General features: G+C 42.0%; 1 protein-coding gene across 1 annotated transcript in view; it reads right to left on the bottom strand.

Moving 5' to 3' along the window:
- The window catches only part of rsrc1 (arginine/serine-rich coiled-coil 1), a 116,696-nt gene that overhangs the window by 63,653 nt on the left and 33,059 nt on the right, over positions 1 to 19,984 (bottom strand). The window contains exon 5 of the mRNA XM_053423605.1: positions 11,713 to 11,749. Coding sequence (XP_053279580.1) covers positions 11,713 to 11,749 — 37 coding nt within the window. The remainder of the gene's footprint in view (positions 1 to 11,712; positions 11,750 to 19,984) is intronic.

The raw sequence follows: 19,984 nt of genomic DNA, 5'->3' as shown, positions 1-19,984 counted from the left end.
AGGCACATCAAGGCACTGCACAGACACAGACTGACACGCACTTAATGCAACATAGATGGGTGTGTGTGTATGTGTGTGTGAGCGTGTGCGTGTGTTGTGCGTATCCCCTGTAGCAGGTGACACGGTGGATCACGCTCACACTGACTCGCAGTGCTCGACAGCTGAAATTACCAATCACTATTATGCAGAAGAAGAGGAAGAACACTTGAGGCCTTCACCCACACAGAAGCATATACACGCACGCGCGCGCTTTCCATTCCCTTTTATGAAGACGTGATTAGAGCACATTTCTAGTCTATTTTGTTTCTTGCTTCTTGGCATCTATCCTTTACATGGGTTAATGACTTTATTTTAGAGCAAATGGACGGATTACATACTACAAAATAAAAGTCCTGGGTCGGATTCGAACCCTTTTATATGGTACGGGACTTAGCCTGGTGAACAATTACAACGACACAGACATCAGTCTTGGAACAACCAGCCATTTAAAGCAATAACACACATCACAGCTTAACTAACCTGTGTGTGCCGTGCAATCATCTTAGTTACAGTTTATTACGACGCCCCCCCTCAGTAATTACATTAGCATTTGTTTACATTGGCCTTGAGGCATGTGCAAGTCCATGCATCTTAAATGCAGGAATACAAACGCACACACACACGCACATGCACACACATACATTGTGCTCCCAGTTCTTTTCAATCACACAGGACAGGACACTGCTGCTTTCAAACCACTTGCAATTCTTACAACACTAATCTGCGATGTCAAAGCAATTATTTATTATTACCTGTAAAAGGATAAACACCTTAATGCCAATATGAGTTATGTGCAGTGGAGATTATTATATTTTTGCCGTGTGTGACTCTGCATTGATTAATTTTTTTTTTTTACTGCAAGTACATTTTTTTTTTATTATCGAATCATCTTTGGATATCTTTTCATAAAAATGTGAAAAAAAGTATGCAAGAATATGAATCTTCTTCAACCGTTTAAATTCCAAACATATTCAGTTAACTATACTGAATATTTGGCATTTTTGCTTGAATAAAGACTAACACAATTATTTGATTATCAGATTAGTTACTGTGAGACTCCTGAGTCCTCTATTCTTTGTCAGAGCTTGAGTTAGACATATATAAACATACCATCAAATAATTATTGATAGTTATCAGTTCGGTTAACAATTTGCATCCAGACAAAGTCAAATTTTACTAAACAGCTTTCTGAATGTTGACATTTTGTTCCTTATCCTATTTTATTTTTGAAATGGTGCTCCTTGTGTGTCTTCAGCTTTATTTCCTGTCTTCGTCCTGTTCCCGCGCTTGTGATTGTCTTCACATGTTCCTCATGTGTTTCACCTGTGTCCACTCATCCTTCCTCCCTGTGTATTTACGTCTCGGTTTCCCTCTGTCAGTTTTTCTTGTTCCTCTCGTCCCTCTCAGTTCTGCTCCGTAGTTTTTTCTCTGTTCCTTGTGTTTCTCTGCATGTTTAATATTGGATATTGTTTTAGTCAGCCTTCATTAACAGATATTTTAGTTTTTCACCTTAACCTGGCTCCTGAGTCAAATCTGTCTTTGTTAAATTCACCATTTACTTTTGGTGTAAATGATGTTGAAAAACGAGATTCATGAGTATCTATGAATTTATAGTTTTAATTAGTGGTTACACAATCTGCCAAAAGTTAATGTAAATCAAAAATTATGAGTTAAATAAACGCTAAAAAGGAGAAAATAGAACTTTTAAACAATATGTTTCCACTGCCTATTCCAACTAATAAATTTGAGCATTCAGGTTTACAGTGTAATGATACAGAAACCACACAAGTGCACACATGGCATTTCATGTTTCTTTCTTCCCAACGTACTCTTTATTTTTCACTCTAATTCACACGTGCACGCCTGCCTCCGCTGTGTGTAATTCATTAGTAAACAATAAAAAGGCGTTAATTGTGCTCCCCAGAGACAGATCAGTGTCCCCCCCCCACTGGGAGAGAGGCACCCGCTGCATCTGATGTGGCTTCGCCTCACAATTAGAACTGTGCCTTTTCGACACACACAAACAAACATGAGACACGGGGAGAGGGACTCTGTGTGTGTGTGTGTGTGTGTGTGTGTGTGTGTGTGTGTGTGTGTTGGAGATAAGCAGCATTTAAATACACTATGTGGAAAGAGGGGAACAAGAGCGAGACAAAAGACGAACCAGGGAGTTGCTTTTGTTTTTCTTCAGAGCTTCAGGAAGATTTGTAGACAAAAACGGAGAGTGAAGAAAAGAATATGGACATGTGATCAGACAACATCTGATATCAAGAGAGATGATAAAAATGTTGTGGCTTTTATTTTTTCCAGAGCCATTTATGTAGTTAACGGACTGTACTTACTGTGAATCACAGTAATTTACCTACACACGCACACCAACGCTATCTAAGCTCCTGCGCACTGACCTATCCTGCTCCGTTGGAGTAGATTAGGGATCGGTGTCTCTCTCAAGGACACAACAACATGAAGACCAGAAGAGTTTCACATGTTTCCCATGGTTTTCCTCAAGAAAAGCTTTCACCAGAAGAGCCTGGTAAAGAAGTTAAAAACCTATACTTTCCTTTCCTCTGCAGACCTGGGTGATCGCTGTCCCTACTCGACCAGCACTTCAGCTGGAGCACACAAGTCCTTAACATGTTGCCTCCCTGTTGGAGCATCTGAGTGTTTTAGCTTCATGACCCCAGGCCTTGAGATACTTATTCCGAAACTGTTGATAATAACAGGAAACATTTTCATGAAATCTGGTCATGAATGGTGTGGATGAAGTTCTTTTTTCTTTTCCACTCACTTTCCTCCTGTTCGAGTAGCTGTCATAAAGGAATCTACTATTACTGGGCTCCTTTTGCTAAGCACTGATACCCACACCCACTTGACTCAGTCTAACTCTTGCCTTAAATGTGACAGGAAGTCCAGCAGGCTCGCAGTCGGCCTCCAGCTTGTTCTCTTACCTCACCACAGCGACGACAGACACACTGAGACGTGCTTCACTGAGCCTGAGTGCCCAGCGTCTGTCCCATTAGTCAAAAATAAACACATCCCATTAGGAAAATAAATAACCCTCACTCCACTTGGTAAAAACAATGCCACACTGTGTATAATGAGGCGCTGCTAGCAGAAACTTGAATATACTTGTAGTCATGCTCCGCTCCAAGGGACTGTTATTATTATTGTTATTATTGGACTTGAGGCTGAGCAGATAAAGCAAAGTGTGGTGGGTTGACAGATGAATAAATGCCTGATAGTGCAGACAAGGAGAAGTCGAACAAAGGTCAGATGGGCTATCTCCGGCCAGATTGTGGTCAGCAGGTCAAACTGTCTCACTAAGTAGTTTAGTCTCTCTATCAGAGCAGTCGATTTATGACCGACAGGAGAAAAACAGATGAGGATAAAACGCCACTGCTGCAAAGACTTTATAAGAAAAAATAACAAAAGCAACGCATGCAAACACTTCTCTGCTTCAACTCCCTGTTACTTTTAGTCACCCTGTCCTGACTTAATCTAGTCCATCCATTTGTTTTGTGTCAGCATCACAACCATGTTCAGTTCGAGTCACCGTGCCGGGTCAAGTGAGGAATGAACAAGAAACTGAGAAAAGTGTGGGAAGAGACACGAGGGGAGAGGGCGGGACGAGGAAGCGATGAAGAGGTTGACAGAGTCTGTGGGTCAGAGGGAGAGTGTAAAGCACTGCTGGTCTGCCTGATGATTAGTTGAGCTCTGGAATCAACAGACACGGTGAACTGGAAGCTCCGAGGAGCAGCAGCCTGTGCAGCTCATCTCATCTCTACTGTGACTCCACAACTTAGAGCATCACACGTGGTAAACAGATTCACACTGACAGCGACTAAGTGAGACCAAAAAAAACTAGTTTAAGGTGAACAGGCAGGGATTGATACAAGTTTTAAGTAATAACTGATTTACAAGTCAAGTTGTATTACAGTATAATATACTTGTCATTAATTATTAAATATTATTGACCACAATTAGCAAGAATATCTTTTTACTTTTGAACGTGAACCATACAGCAACCACAAATCCCTCCTCTGCAACTGGTCTTATTTTTTATTGTACATTTTAACTCAGTAATGCAAAAATTATGATTATATAATTATAACTTATGTACCTAATGTTATTTTCTTGCGCATACCAGTTGAGCAACGGCATATGCATCCTCTTTTATTTATACCCCTCCAATTGTAGAACTTTGTCCTAGGTTCTTAATAACAGTAATTATTTTGGCAATCTTAGCCACTTGTCACTTTTACCATTAGTTTTAAAACTACTACAAGCTTCAATTTCCTTATTGAAGAGATAAGACAAATCACTTAAATCTTGGGAATGTGGAAATGTTTGCACCAGGAACCAAAACATGTAGACTGGTGCGTTTGTCTATGTCTTCTTCTCTAAGAGTCCATGCCCACAGTGTCAAGTAAAAGACAAAGGTTAACCCCCAAAAAGTGCATTTGTTAATTTTTATACAAACCAAATGACCCCTCAATGATCTTTCAGTTGTAAAACAGGTATTTAAATATCAACTGTAAAAAATTCTTCAGTATCGTCACAGTTTCAGTCGGATTCTGAGTCTTATCTCTATATCACAATTATCCTGTTTCACATATCCAACTGGAAAAGTAAAGAATCCAAATAAACAGTTTCAAACATCCTAAAAAAACAAACCTTGAAAAACGATGGGGTATCAGGGAAATCATTAGTCCATCTACTGTGACATAAATCTAAATTACACCACTGTAACCATCATTATCTGTCAATAAACAGTTTCAATATACACATACGCAGACGCCCACCTCAGCAAACTCTCTTTATGCTGGAGTTGATATGCTCAATATTCATCTCATTATATTTTTAAAGTATTCATCTGTTTCCATTTTCTTTCATTTGTTGCATTTCGCTCAGGCTTCCTCTGCATCTCCTCCTCTTCCTACCACACACCCCAGCCGCCCCACCGCACCCAAACAAACACACTGATATATCCCATACCCAAAAGAGGACAGGGGAAAACAGAGCCCCTGGAAAATGCAATATTTCTGTTTTTAATATCGAAGTCTATAAGATCAGGGCAGAGATGGGCTCCATGGCAATATGTTTATTTATATATTTTATAAGGAGGCAGAAAAAAATCTGCCTATCAGTGTATGTATTTGGGGGGCCTGGGCCACTGTATCTAAGCTCATCTTATATGAAAAATAATGTTGTGTATGGCGATACTTTTATATATATAATGGCAATATGGGATCAGGGCTCTTTTACAATGTGCCATACTTCAGGCTAGGGCTAACAGCATTTTATGGCCCGCCAGCAGTTCATCTTCATGTCTCAGGCAGGCAGGAGCACTGCATAATAATGTCGTTTCCTGCCCCCAAATGCTATTTCACAGGCCGGGGCTCATTTCTCAAACTTCACCACTTTTACAATTTCCCAAACTTTTATTCCCGTCATTATTACCAACAAGATTTCATTACGTATTTAGAATGTAAACAAGTCTGAGTAATGACACTCCCCCGTCTCCCTGGAATCATTCCCGCTGATGGCTCTGCCACTATCTCGGGGCGCGTGTATTCATACAGACACACAAAGTACAAACACACATGCACATGCGTACAAACACAAAAAAAAAAACACCCACATGCACTGCAGATTGCCCACATACGACCACACTAACATAAACTGCCCCGGCTGAGATACAAACTCAAAAGGCAGTAATTTACTACCCAATGTGCATATGCGTGTGTGTTTGTGTGGGTGCGCATGCATGTATGTGTTTCCGATAAAGGGGGATTTGGTGGGGGGGGGGGGGTTAAGGGGAGGGGGGAGACGGAGAGAGTTTTATACTCAACTCACATAAATCATGTAGAAGAAAAATGAGCAAATGTGCAGGCTAACTCATCTTCCCCCCATCCGGAGAAAATGAAATTCACTGGAATACCTATCAAAACTGCAATCATCCAGAGATAATATCTTCTTTGGTCTATCTGCACTTTCCGATTTAATTTCCTCCATGCCCTTGACATCCAGCGATACCATTAAGATGAAGCACATACAGTAAGGGAGTAGTTCTCACGTTTTGATATATGAGATCGCTGCGCTTAATGTAATATCATCATTTGAAAATTAATGCAATCTTTTTCTTTTGTTTGGGGGGTCGATTTTTTTTCTTTTTTGGGGGGAAACACTCGAGGAGTGAGCCGCAGCGAGAGAGCCAACAAGATGGAGAGCGAGACAGTGATGGGGTCACATGAAAAGCAAGTGATATGCGTGAAAGGAGAGACACTTTGTATTTTGTGAGGCCCCCCCCCCCCTCGCACCCTGCACGCCGCACCCCGTGCCAGAATGACATGCAATTACGTCTGGGCCTGCCCCGTGTCAGAGGTCACTCAAATTACTCCATCATTTAGCCGCGCCGTCGAGATTACAGAAAAAGAGAAAGAGAGACCCCCCCTCCTCCCCTCCACCTATGCTCCCACGTCCTCCCATCCCCCACCGCCACATCAAATATCATGAAATCATTAGTGTAATAAGCATGGAAATCTGTTTGCCGATTATCAGCACCCCCCACATCTTCCATTATCTGTCCAGAATATCTCTCTCTCTCTCTCTCTCTCTCTCTCTTTCTGGGCTGTTTTCACCTCTTTATCCTCTACAATCATATTAGAGACGAAGAAATACAAAGGAGGAGAAAGAGACACACAAAGAGATAAATAGAAAGTGTTTGATGAGACAATTACAGTTTGACAGCAAAGACAGAGGCACAATAAATTAAAGAAACAATTACAAATAATTATATTTCTGAGCTGTGAACTCGTCTCAGCGTCTTTTCACCGAGACAGCTCTGGGTCATTTCAGTGTCATGCTCGGTGATGCTGCGTTTGTGTGTGTGTGCCGTCCTCCTGACTACAGCTGTTGGTCCCTGTCTGTCAGTGAAGGCCCACCGAGCTATTTGCCTCAGTAAACTCTTCAACCCTCTGAGGGACATGCGGGAGACACCAGTGGTCCCTGAAGCGATCCATGTGCACAACTGTCTGGTGACATGTCAAAACACAACAACTCCCAAGTTGTCTTTTGCTGCTCTACACTTTTGGAAAAGACACAAACTTCCAATGATGCAAAGAATCTTGTTTCATAAATAAAATGTTGATGCAATATTTCTTAGACAAATATAGGAGTCGAGGGACGATCAACCAAGAGTAAAATCCAAGAGAGAAAGTTAATGTACAGGCTCATCTTCTTTTATGGTTTTGAACCCACTTGTTTACACCTGTGTAAATAATAACTGAGAAATCTCCAATATTAATTATTTAGCTTTCATCATTTTACTATTTTATGTTGAGACTATTAGAACAATACGAAAAAGTTTTGAGGGGAAGCTGGCAGATGTGTTCGTGTATTACTTTATAAAACCAATATATTATTTTTATCATCAATATGTTTACATCCTGAAGATATTATTTGTCTGCTTAACATTTTAATAGAGCATATTTGTATATAGCTTTTTAGAAGATCTAAAATCAAGGATTATCTCTGACACCAGGCTCGACAATGACCAAACAATTGGGCTGATTTTGTAAAACAAATATCCTGTGCTGGAGAAGAAAAAGTGTTGAGAAAATAAATCTGTCCCGACAAAACTTGAGAAACTGCCCCTCTCCCCCACTGAGAGTTGAATTCCAGCTTTTAAAGGAGGCAGAAATACTTCACTTTGTGGTGTCACAAAAATAACTATATAAGCATTAGTTATCCTGCTCTGCCGATGTGCATTTGAATTTTACTAGATTAATTCTGAGGTCTCTTTTCAAATAGATCCATGACTAAGTAAGGTCCTATTGAACATTTATAAACAATCTAATTCAAACAATGTGGCTGTTTGATTGAAAATGGGAATTGAAGCTGAATTATACCCAAAATCGAAGTTTCAATTGACCTTATTATTGGATTTAAAGAAACTGTCCAATGGAGCAAAAAAGACAAGAAATTGTGACTCCTACATGACAATTTAAATTCTGTTTAGTCTAAGTCATCATCTTAACTAAACTAGCAACACTAGATGAACCTGTAAACCAGCCTCTCCTGCCTTCTAACATCATGTCTTATTCAAACTAATGAAACATCTCCCTCTCTCTTCTTCTACCCTACAGTGTGTGAGGGTGTGTGTGTGTGTGCTGGTTGAGCCAATAATCCTGATGAGGCTGATTCCCCGTGTATTGATTGAGCTGCTGGCTTTCTTCTACTTCGCTGTGTGAAGCTGTGCATCTGGACTGATTGGCTGCTGTAGGCCACCTCTTTTACTTTTTCGCTCCATTTCGCCTCCCAGAGCGAGGAATCGTTCAATTCAAACTCAGGTACTTGTGTACGTGTGTTCATGTGCGTGCGCGCCTGGATGCATAAGTGTGTGCGTGTACAAAAGCCGAACTATCGCAGAGCACTGGGAGCAATTAACTTCAGTCTTTTTTCTCTGCATCGCTACAGATCGTGAGATTCAGTCAATCTGCTGAAAAACAAAAAAACAAACGTGAACAATAAAACAAACCTCAGACCACATACATCTTAATTGCCTACCTAATTAGCGCTCCAGTCAATCACTCATACGGTTACTTTAACAGGAGGAGGTAATGTTAGCATTCATCATGAAAAATCAAGCGCCGGAATAATTTGAACAGAAGCTTGATTGTCACATCAATGTGTAGTCTTAGCAGATATTTAGTTTGTTATGAATAAACAGTGGAGCACTTACTGAAAAACCATTGCAAAGGGTTCAAATGAATATAAGGAAGTGATTGTCATATTCATTTAAACTTTGACAGAGAGCGGGTGCAGCCTGGCGACACTAATCTCAAGAGCGGAACATCAACGAAAAAGTCATAAATGCCTGTTTAGTAATCAACAGAAATATGTGAGAAGTAGAGACGGATGCAACATTATGAACAGCCCTGCAAACTCTACCTCAGAGGGGGACGAGCTCCACTATTTACAGTTCTCTGTCCCGAATAGTAATCAGGGTCTTGCGCTCCCCAGGCGAGCTGACGACTGGGGTGCAATCTCCCCATAAGCACAAACACACCCGTAAATTCAAACTGTCCGTATTCAGGTTGGCTATTTAAAATTCACTATACACCAAAAAATGCACTGGTAAACATACCAGTGTGTGTGTGTGTGTGTGTCTCCCCGAGTGTGCAAATGTGTAATGTTCAACTCCGGAGCTATCCTGATGAGTATAAAGACACAGCGGCAACTAAAAAAAATCTAACACAAACATGCTGTAATCTGTCCCTATAGGTCCACTTAGTGCAAAAACAACAAAAACAATACACGGAGATGCAAACTGGCTGCACTAACCCCTGCCAAGAAACCTACCGTTAACACAAACATACTTGTGTCTGCAAAAGCAAACCTTGGTAGACCATGACTGAGTGAAAGACAATCTGGTGTAAATCCCTCAGTACTGTGATGCTATGTAACCTCAGTGAATTAGTATGAAATGATATATTTATATACAAGGTGGATTTGGCCAATTATGCGTGAAGTATTGAGACACACACAGTGATATTGGTCTGTACTCTCACTTATTGAAATGAGTTCACATTCCTCCATTTGCCTTTAACAGGAGCACTCACGTCAACACGAGACAGAGGCGTCCTAATGTTTCCCAAGATATAACTGCCCATACACATATTGATTAACGCCGTTTATGTACGTAACCCTCTCCTGAATTATTTACACCACCTTTTATGGAGCAAAACATCCATCACACTGACATACCCAGGCCATAGACATCTCCTAAACTGGAGCGTTACATCATGCACTATATTTAACATCAGTCGCTGCATCCCAGTGTCCGAATTCTGGCACAAAAATCCAAGGATCCAGTAGTGACTTCGAAAATGTGCACAGCGGGGGGGGCAACATAATGAACATACAATAGACTGTGTTGGCATTTCTCTAACACAGAGCAAAACGATGATGTGTTAACCAATCACGTTAGAACGGGGATATTCAATTACAATTCAGGAAAAATGACAACTAACGTGATTCAGTGTAAAATATATTGATAAATAAGTTGTATCGTTGTCTGTGTGTGTTCAACCCATGACTGTTGAAAGTATAATATTTATTTATCTGTCAATATCATCTGTCCGGGTATGTCCACCAGCTCTGATCGGAATGGTCATTGGAATCAAAGTTTTGTTTGGCTGAGTGTCGTCATGTGAGATGAATTACAACGTATGCAGTTGGTCTCAGAGTTTCCTGGGCTGCTAAACCATTTCCCTTATAGGCTAGAAAAGTAAAATTTGGACAATTCTTAATAATTGATCCATCATAGGTCCAGGTGCTGATAGGATGGTGTTTGAATCCAGACCTGGACCACAGTCTCCCTATCAGAGACCTCTACTACAGAGGATCTGTGTTTTTTATAACAGAGAATAGCAAAGCAAGGATTGGTTTTAACAAACAAAAAAACTAAAAGAAAAAACATGTACCCAGATGATGCTTCTCTATCTCACATTGTAAATTCTCAGACCAGACCACAAATGCTTTAGATAAATTATTAAATGTGTGGTAACTGTAACATCTGTGGAATGAATGCACTTTGGGTGAAACTTGAAATGGTATTGATCTAAAAAATGAGCAGAAAGCTGTGAAAACTGAGTCTGCACAGACACAATTCGACTCCCACTTCAATCACTGGTCTGAATACACACAATAATATCATAAAGGAATAATTCTGCGTCTTAACGTTGAAATCTGAGGTCAACTGTGTCTGATCTGCCGCTTGCTGTAGTGGAGCGTTAACGTTTAGCTGCTTGAATTCCGGGGTCACTCATTTGTGTGGCATATTCAGGGTCATTTGCGTAGCACGTGGTGGGGCGGGGGGTCATTTGCGTAGGGTGCTGGGACCTGAGGTTTTAGTATGCAGCGAGGCGAGGGAGGGGAGGGCATGTGACATCCACAGAGAGCCGGGACCCTCGCTGACCCCTGTCTATAATTCATCCCCTGGAATATGGGGCACATCAAACCTTGGTTCTTTCCCACCCAAAAAGAGAAGAGAGAACCTCTTCACTGTGTTGCACGGCACTATGACCCCGCATTAAAGCAAGTAGCAAGAGAAACCTGGGAAACGTTGGCTATTAAATTTTCAGGGCTGTCCCAGGAGAGCGTTTCCAGCAGAACCTCAATTCATGGATGGGAGACGACTGAAGAAAGGCCCCATGCTGACAGGAGGAGGGAGAGGAAGAGAGAAGGTGTGTGTGTGTGTGTGTGTGTGTGTGTGTGTGTGTGCTTGTCCAATAGTTAGTCTTTCATATGTGTGCAAACAGGTAAACATGCAAGTAAAACTCCCGCAAATATCCACAATTAAACAACAAAACAGAGAGGATAACCCGTGTGTGTGTGTGTGTGTGTTTTAGAAGGACTGGGGATAAATGAAACACTGATATAAAAGCCGGACCAGGCCCTAGGGGAGACGCCACCCTCCCTCTATTCCTGTTTGCTCAGTTTTCTGTGTCTCTCTCTCTCTCCCTGCCTGTTAGCTGCAGGTATTCAGCTCCAATTCCGGAGGTTTCATTAGGAATGCAGATATCAAAGTGCGTGAGTGAGCGTGTGTTAGTGTGTGTGTGTGTGTGTGTGCGTATGGCGGATAAAAGGGGGGTGTCGAATGGAACTTACCAGATGTTCTAATCTCGCTTTGATGTTCGCGGCATCCCTGCAACACAACAACACATTTCCCGCACTGTAAATAAAGTGCCGACAAAAAACGTCATTTAATGAAAAGAGCACTTTTTGCAGACACACACAAACACACAAGAAAACCTGAGAGACAGAAGAACAAACTCTATTCAAGTGTGTTTTATGCAAATTTGCATCTGAATATTTTAAGACATATAACTGGAACATTACCTGTGGCTAATTCTGACATTGGGGCAACAGCAAACAATAATTTTCCTCATTATTATTCTATATTTTCCAGATCACTCAATGCATTTTTTCGTCTATTGAATGGCAAGAAAGTAGCATCACAAGTTATGAAGAACAAGACAAGGTGATGTGTCCATGTGTGTGTGTGTGTGCGCGCGCATGTGTGTCAGAAGCTGAAACCAGTGACTTTCTGGTAATTTCCCCTCACTAAATGAACCAATTATCATAATGGTTGCAGAGTAATCTTCTGCAGCCGAATAATCGATTTAAGCATTTGAGCTCTAGCTGAAGTAAAGTCAGCAATGGTTTAACAATCAAACCCTTACATTGTTTAAGTCTAAGTTCAGTTAAGTGGGCTGGATCGAAATGGTTGTGTGAAAAAAGTGACATCAAAAAGAATTTGGTTAATTAAAAGAAGAAGAAAAAACATAATAAGGAATTATCATAATTGTTAACCCCTCAGACCCTTGTGCTGTGTGTGTGTGTGTGTGTGTGTGTGTGTGTGTGTGTGTGTGTGTGCGTGTTTGCATCACTGCCAGACAGAGATGGACTAATATTGTCGCCCCACTGCTGGCAGCCATAATAATAATTTCCAACTACAGAGAAGAAAGTGGGGGTTTATTATCTGTGAATTAATAAAAAATGTGCGTATGATTATGAGGGAAGCAACAGCAGAATGGCGAGCTGAGGAAGTGGTGGAGCAGGAGGAGGAGGTGGAGGAGGAGGGGAGCAGTCGGTTTTAAAAAGAGCAAATTGGCAGTAAATAATAGATGCAATTTTGGCACATTTCAAATTTGCAGCAGTGGAAATCAAAAGATCAAGAGAACACAAACAGCCCCCGTCCCCGATCCCAGCAGCCCCCCCCCCCCATCCAACTCTGGCCCCCATTACTGACAACTCCACCCTGGCCGTGGCGTATCACTGTGTGTGTGTGTGATTGTGTGTGTGTGTGTGTGTGTTTGCGTGAACACACTGAGAGGAAGGAAAGCTTATCGACAGGCAGTTGCTAATGCAGCCAGCAGCATCACAGTGTAAATCTACACCATCTCTAAAATTACATACTGTCTAATCCATCCCATCCTCCACCCGCCTCCATTCCTCCCTACATCCATCCATCCATCCATCAGGCCATACCCCGTGTGACCACAAAGTTAAGCCTTTACCACATCTTTACCATTTCTAAATAACGGTATGCCGGAGAAATGGGAGCAAAAGAAACGATAAAAGCAGAATGTGGTGAATGAGGGATGTTTGCTTGTTTATTCTGTGCTCCGTCAATGAGCCACATGCAGACAAGTCAACCACTTAAGGCAAACTTCATCTAGCTGTAATTACATTACATTCTGACAAACACCCCGCCACATTCATTATACATGATGGGCGCCCGGCAACCAGACAGCAAGACATTTGTTACCGTGGTGACAGTGTGTGTAATCCGCTAATGAAGCGCAATTAGTGAGAAACAATCTAACACAGGGGAGACGCAGCGCTCCATCCCTCCTCCTCCTCCTCCACTCATTTCCCTCTTGCTTTTTTCTTCCACCTCTCTCTCCCCTCGTACTCCTTTTTACAACCACATCTTATTTCCCCCCCCTCTATCTTTTATTTCTGTGATTCAACCTTTATTAAGCTCCTCACTTGCATTTAATCTCCCTCTCTTTCATCCGTTGTCCTGACTTCATCAAGGGCAAGCTGTCCAGTGCTCTCCGCACCAGGGCCGAAGGGATCACTCAATCCATTAGACACATTCGGCGCACACAAGCACAGGAACAAACACACACACATTTTACATCCTCATCTCTTTTCCAAACATCATATAATCTGCTGAGGTCTTCAGGGACAGAGCTTTCCTTTTCTCCTTATCTCCCTCATCCCCCTCCCTCCCTCCGTACTCTGGGCCTTCAACGCAGAGGCAGCATCGATTTCTGAATTACGCCACAATATTAAATAATTAATATACTTGCCATGATTGATGTTTTGCATTAGGCCAATATTAGGTTATCAATCAAAATCCACTTGGTTTAATGTAATAATATTGAAAATGTGTCAGTGCCTGTTCATCCAATTTGTAGTGGAGGCAGGCCAGATAGTAATGGTGGTGTAGCACAAGGCCTCAGAAGACACTGTGGCCTGCTTATGACAACCATAGGAGAACATTATAGACTTGGCAAAGGGAGGGGAGAGACGGAAGGAGTGATGAAGAGATGAAGCAGACTGACTGGTTCACAATATGCTGCCACAGGCTCTGCCACAGTCACATCCCGCAGCTTAGTTTGTCCTCAATCAAGAAATGTAACTTGTGGCACATTAAAAACTTATATTTATTTTACCTTTAGTAAGTCAAGTAAGTCAAGTTATATTAAAGCCTTACAACCTAAAAATGTTCCTATGAGCGGCGTCATCTTGAGCATTTGGAGCCTGAACCTGCAGAGTAGTATCTGAAGGATGGGGCTGTGACAGGGCAGTCTCCATTATACATGCAATTGACCAATCAGGAGTCAGTCTCAGCTGGCATTTCACCTATTATCATGTCATCAAATATCAAATAAAAAACCAAACTTATCAGGAAAATTGACCTTGAACACTTGTGTTTGGTTCATGTCCAATTCAGAAACATGGATGAGGCTTGTGTACAATACTGTGACCAACCACCAGGTGGCAATCGAGATGATCTGGCTTCACTTTTCTTATCTTTATATGCAGTCTACAGGGTCATTCTGTTTAAATGTCAGGGGATATTCAAGGATTATTTATTTTTTACCTTAAATCTTTATCAAATTTCCAAATGTCTGTCAGATAAATGTCACGTTTGACCATTCAGTCATTCGCTTCAAGCTGGAAGTTACTGCTGCAACAGGGCAGCTGAGGCTCAGGAGGTAGAGCAGGTTGTCCACTACACAAAAGGTCAGTGGTTCAATCCCCCTGAAGTTATAGCAGACAGAGACAAAACCACAGCTAAAGCAGATATGTTGCAATTAGGTGACCGCCTTGAATAAAATTGGGGATTTTCTGGGTTTGAACATTGTGGGAAACATTTTGGATAACGTAAATACACAGACGAAATGTAAAACCTAGATCAAGTCCTTATTAGACACTTTAATGAAAAATTGTTATTTACATATTTTATCTTTAAATAGTCCTATTTGTGTGGACTACATCTCTTCTCCGTTTGAAATAGTTAAAAGCCATAAGGACAGACAGCCTGACTGAGAAAGGCAAGCGGAGGGGGGGGGAGGCTGAGACAGAGAGAGAGTAATGTACTGTTTTTCCAAGAAGCGGCAATTAGTTATGTGGGGTCAATTAAGTAAAACTGGACAAACAAGTATGAGTGTTAAACGGAGCACTGGCAAGGTCAATACCGACCAATCCAACACTGGATCCATCACACTGACGGCACTTTTCTGCGTTATCGTTCCAGCTCTCTTTTTTTTCTTCTCCTCTCCTTCTTTTATCCACTTCAATCGCCTACTTTTCCTCCCGTCGTCTCTTCCGTGGATACGTTCTGCCTCTCTCGCTCGCTCGCTCATTGTGCGTCTTCTGTGTGTCCGAGCCCGATTCCGTCTCCTGCACTCTAACAAGGATCTTTAAGCTGTTGCCTCGTCTTACCTCATCTCCCTCCCTCTGTCTCTCCTCACCTGTCATTTTGCCCTCTCCCAATCACCCACTGGCTCCTTTCTCTCCCCTCTCTCCCTCACCCCAGCACACCCCACCCTCCCCACCACAGACCCTTACAAAACCCCTGCGCTCTTGCTAGCAGACAATTAATTACAGCGCCGGCACCAGATGAGTTGTCATTTGTGGTCAAGTTTCTGATAATTGCATTAGGTCTTCAGGTTCTTCCAATATGCCCTGCCCTTCTTTTCCATCACCCCCTCTCTTCTTCTTTCTCTTCCGCTCTTGACTTGAACCCCCCCCCCCCCCCCCCCCTCCTTTCTCTTCCTTTCCCTCCACCCCTTGACACGGCCAAGATGAATATCTTTAGTCAGTCAATGGAGGCGACAGAGGGACTTAAAATGCAGAGGCAGTCATTTGATTTCCAGCTGACAGAGCGGCCCATTAGCCCAGCACTCATCAGCCATGCATTACCTCTCAGGCCCGCTGTCCTGTGTGGGGAAGCTTTAACCCTTTCACTGTCCACTAGTGGCCATGTTTACCACATCATATCGGACTTCATGTAACAGGCTCTCATCCACAGGCCATATTAACTTCTTTACTGTCCGTACATGTAAAGGCAAATACTTGACTGTCCTGCTGGTAGCAGACGTATATTGGTCAATAAGAATTAATTTGCTCCTATAGTGTGCAAGTATTGTAGAGGAATTAACACTTTTGAAATAGTTTTGCATTGATTTAACAACAGCTAAAAACCAGAATGGCCCTCAGTGCTCAGTCTGCTAAAATTAAATCAAGCTGGACTAAATTTCAAACACTCTGATATCAGTTGCAGAAATGTCAAATGTTTGTCATAAAGATCCATGAATTATTCCCTTAGAAATCTGTAACAATTTTGAAAATGTCCCATTTCACAATGTTAAAGTAAGTGAAAAGAAGAAAATGTGGATCTGCCCGTTTGTTCGAATCCGCACCAAAATGGAATGGATTTTTTACTGACCCACACAACATTCTTTCATTTTAATGATAAACCGTCAAGTTTGTCTAATTTACAGACAAACGCAGATGAAAACTTAGCTCTCTTGGCAAAGGTAACAAAGCACAAATGCCAAATTAATGAGGTTACTAGTTTGCTAAAAGTCATAGCGTTTTAGCGAACTGATAAAAATGGCAACTATTTTCCATGGGTCCAAAATTAAGCTGCGCTAGATCACATGACCTTTTTTACACTCTCTGCTTTTTTCTAAACCCTAAGAAGTCCTGAGCTGTTTTGGCTGTTTTTTAAATACCACATTCAAAATGTTAAACATGCTGATTTGGTATCTTTGGTAACTTGACATAGTAAGACATCGTGAATTGATCATGCTGCCCTGATTGTTGATTCCAGAGAGCCACCGTGTATCTTTCTCCTTTACTTGGCATACAAAACATTCAGACCTTCGGCAGCCACTCACACATCCAACTGATATCCGTCACAGATACTGGGGAGAGGAGCAGAAGCGGGAAGCATCAGGGGGGAGACAGGACACTGTAATACTGTGAAAGAGACATTCATAAGAGAGAGTGAGTGTGAGAGAGTGTGAGTGTGTGTGTTTATCCCCATTTGCCACAGTTGCAGGCCTTGTCAAGCGTGTCATTGAGCATTCATATGTTGTTTGATAGAATGGCAGGCGTATTTATTAAAGAGTCGATGTGATGGTGACACCAGAGCAAGCATACCCACACTCACACAGATAAAACACACACTGCACTAACACACAGTCCACATCAGTGACATCTGCCTGTTCAACTAATAGAAGGCAAAAGCAAGATATTAAGCAGTCGAGGGACAGGAATACACACTCGCACACACACACAATAACACAGGGAGCTCAGCTTTCCTGCAGGCCTGATTGCCATCTCTATGGCTCCTTTTTAACAGGGCTGCCAATTGAAATTGAAATTGTATTTTTTTGTGTGTCTACTATCAGAGCTACCTCTCAGGGTTTTATAGAGCTATGAGGAGGGTGAGAGTCACACATACACACACACACATTCACATGCACGCGCACACAGGAAGGGATAATGGAGGGGTAAGTCACGGGCTGTCACTCTTCCATGCACAACACACAAGAGGGAACAAAACACAGACTTATGCTTCTATGCTTTCTATGTAATTCAGCATGTACGCACCCGCGCACACACGGGTACGCAAGCTGCCCCTATTCCCAGTGGAGGGGGGCTGTACTTTAGCATAATCCCAAAATGGTAGAGAAAAGCAGTCCATTAAAAGTAGGGCTAACAAATTCTGCATTTTATGTTTCTCTGAGGGAGGGTTAAGTGCAGTCAATAAAAAAGTCAGAAAAAGGAGGAATAAGAAAGGATGAAGTTGATTTATGTCAGGCCTCTTTGACACACACACACACGCACACGCACACACACACACACACGCACGTTCATATGTGGCCCATATCTGACACCTGGACAAGGACGAGTGGACAGACACACTTGGAGAAATGTCTTAGATCTTTGCGGGGCTTGTAACAGAGGAGAGTTTGTCGCACGATTACTTAGCATCACTATCACCCTGGAACAGACCATCCTTTGACTCATAAGCACTAAGTACGTCTGACTAAAAACTGAGATTTAGGGACACTTACACTATGTACCCACTTCAGCACAACATGACGACAACAAACGGAACAATTATAAAATGTATCGTCAGCTGTAATGACTGAATCACAAAAAGTGCCCTCCTGTGTGAAAAACACACGTAGAGGGAGGACAATTAGCGCTCTACGTTAAACGCGGAATTAAATTTTAGACGTGGTAAATTTGTAATCACAACTGAGAATTAGGAAGGGAAGCGTTATAGAGTCAAAGTGTCACAAATCAGATAATTAAGTATATGGCCTGAAAGTGTTGTTTGTCGGGGTGGCAGATCTTTAAAACAGAACAAAACAACTTTACCAGAGAAAAAGGTACAACTGTATGATTGTGTTAAAACTCCCATGTCTTCAAAAAAATGTGTTCAGTGTCATTTTGAATAAGGAAACAAATTTATTGTGCATCTGTATAAGATGAAGCTGGTGAACCATCTTCAAGTCACTCTGACCCAAGAGAATCTGAAGCAACGCACAGACACTCATACAGGTATTTTAAACACATATAAAACATCACAGGCCGAGTGTGTGTCCCTACAGACTGCCCGTATCTCCCTGTTCTCGGCCTATACACACCGACTCAGTGCTGAAAGGAATTGAATCCTGGGGCCAAGTTTTGAAGAAAATTGACTTCTTTTTAGTGTGTTACAGAGGGAGAGCGGGACAAAGACAGAGAGAGAAAGAGCCAAAGAGAGACATGGGGAGCAATCAATTTCCCCGCGGTTTCCTCAATAGCCAGCGGTCCTTTTCATACCTCCCAATTAGAACCTTTCCTAATCAGAGAAATACCTCTCCATTATTGAGACGGAGACAATGACACTCCTCAACATTTCCGCCTGCTTCAAAACTCTGTAGATTGCAGTACTGGTACACAAAGAATAAAGCGCCGGGCTGTACGGCAGGGAGGGAGGTGGTGGGGGCCGCGATGCTTGTGTTAAAATCACATGTGGAAATCTTTTGGCTCTCCTCGCGGCCCCAGAAAAACTGATGGGGAACAATGGCAGCCCGGCACAGCATCTGTCATGGCACAATATAAAAAGATGATCTTGGCACCGAATGGACAAAAAAAAAAAAGGGAAAAGAATGAGGGAGGGTAGGGGAGGGGAAGGGGAGGGCCGGGCGAGAGGTAATTCATTTGCAAATCAGGCCCTGGCGCTCAGGTCTATTTCAAGCTGCCAGTGGGTGCCAGGAGTTAACAAGGTAATCAGTTTCAATCCTGCCCTTCAATTGTACATCACACCCTCATCCAGAGAATACCCAGGCCTTTCTATAGGGGCAGAGGGGGGAAATAGCAATCTGGCTGCCGGCTGGCTGCACACACAATACGCACAAACCATACACACACACAATATACACACACACTCACACACACCTGAAGATAAGTGTGTACACATACAGGAACCTGTGAATTCACACACACACACACACACACACACACAGACAGACAGGTTAATAATAGACATGCAGACATACCACATACCAATTAGTTGGTTAATCGTTTAAGTTGGTAGTTTCAAGTGAAAGGGGGATTTAATGCTGTTAAATCTAATTCTAATGTTGTATATGATTTTATGTGGATAAATGTGAAGTTAGTAAGGACTGTGGAGAGTCCAGAGTCACTCAAGTTATTACGCTGATTGATACCGAAAAATAAACACATTGACAATGAAAATAATTCTTACTTAATTTAAATCCAAATTACTGAGAAATGGTAATTAATCACAGTCCTACTCTTTCTATATTACATTTTTTTAGTATGGTATGATTTT

This window comes from Pleuronectes platessa, chromosome 5 (genome assembly GCF_947347685.1).
Source record: "Pleuronectes platessa chromosome 5, fPlePla1.1, whole genome shotgun sequence".
Taxonomy (NCBI): domain Eukaryota; kingdom Metazoa; phylum Chordata; class Actinopteri; order Pleuronectiformes; family Pleuronectidae; genus Pleuronectes; species Pleuronectes platessa.
This window is presented reverse-complemented; position numbering and strand designations above follow the sequence as displayed.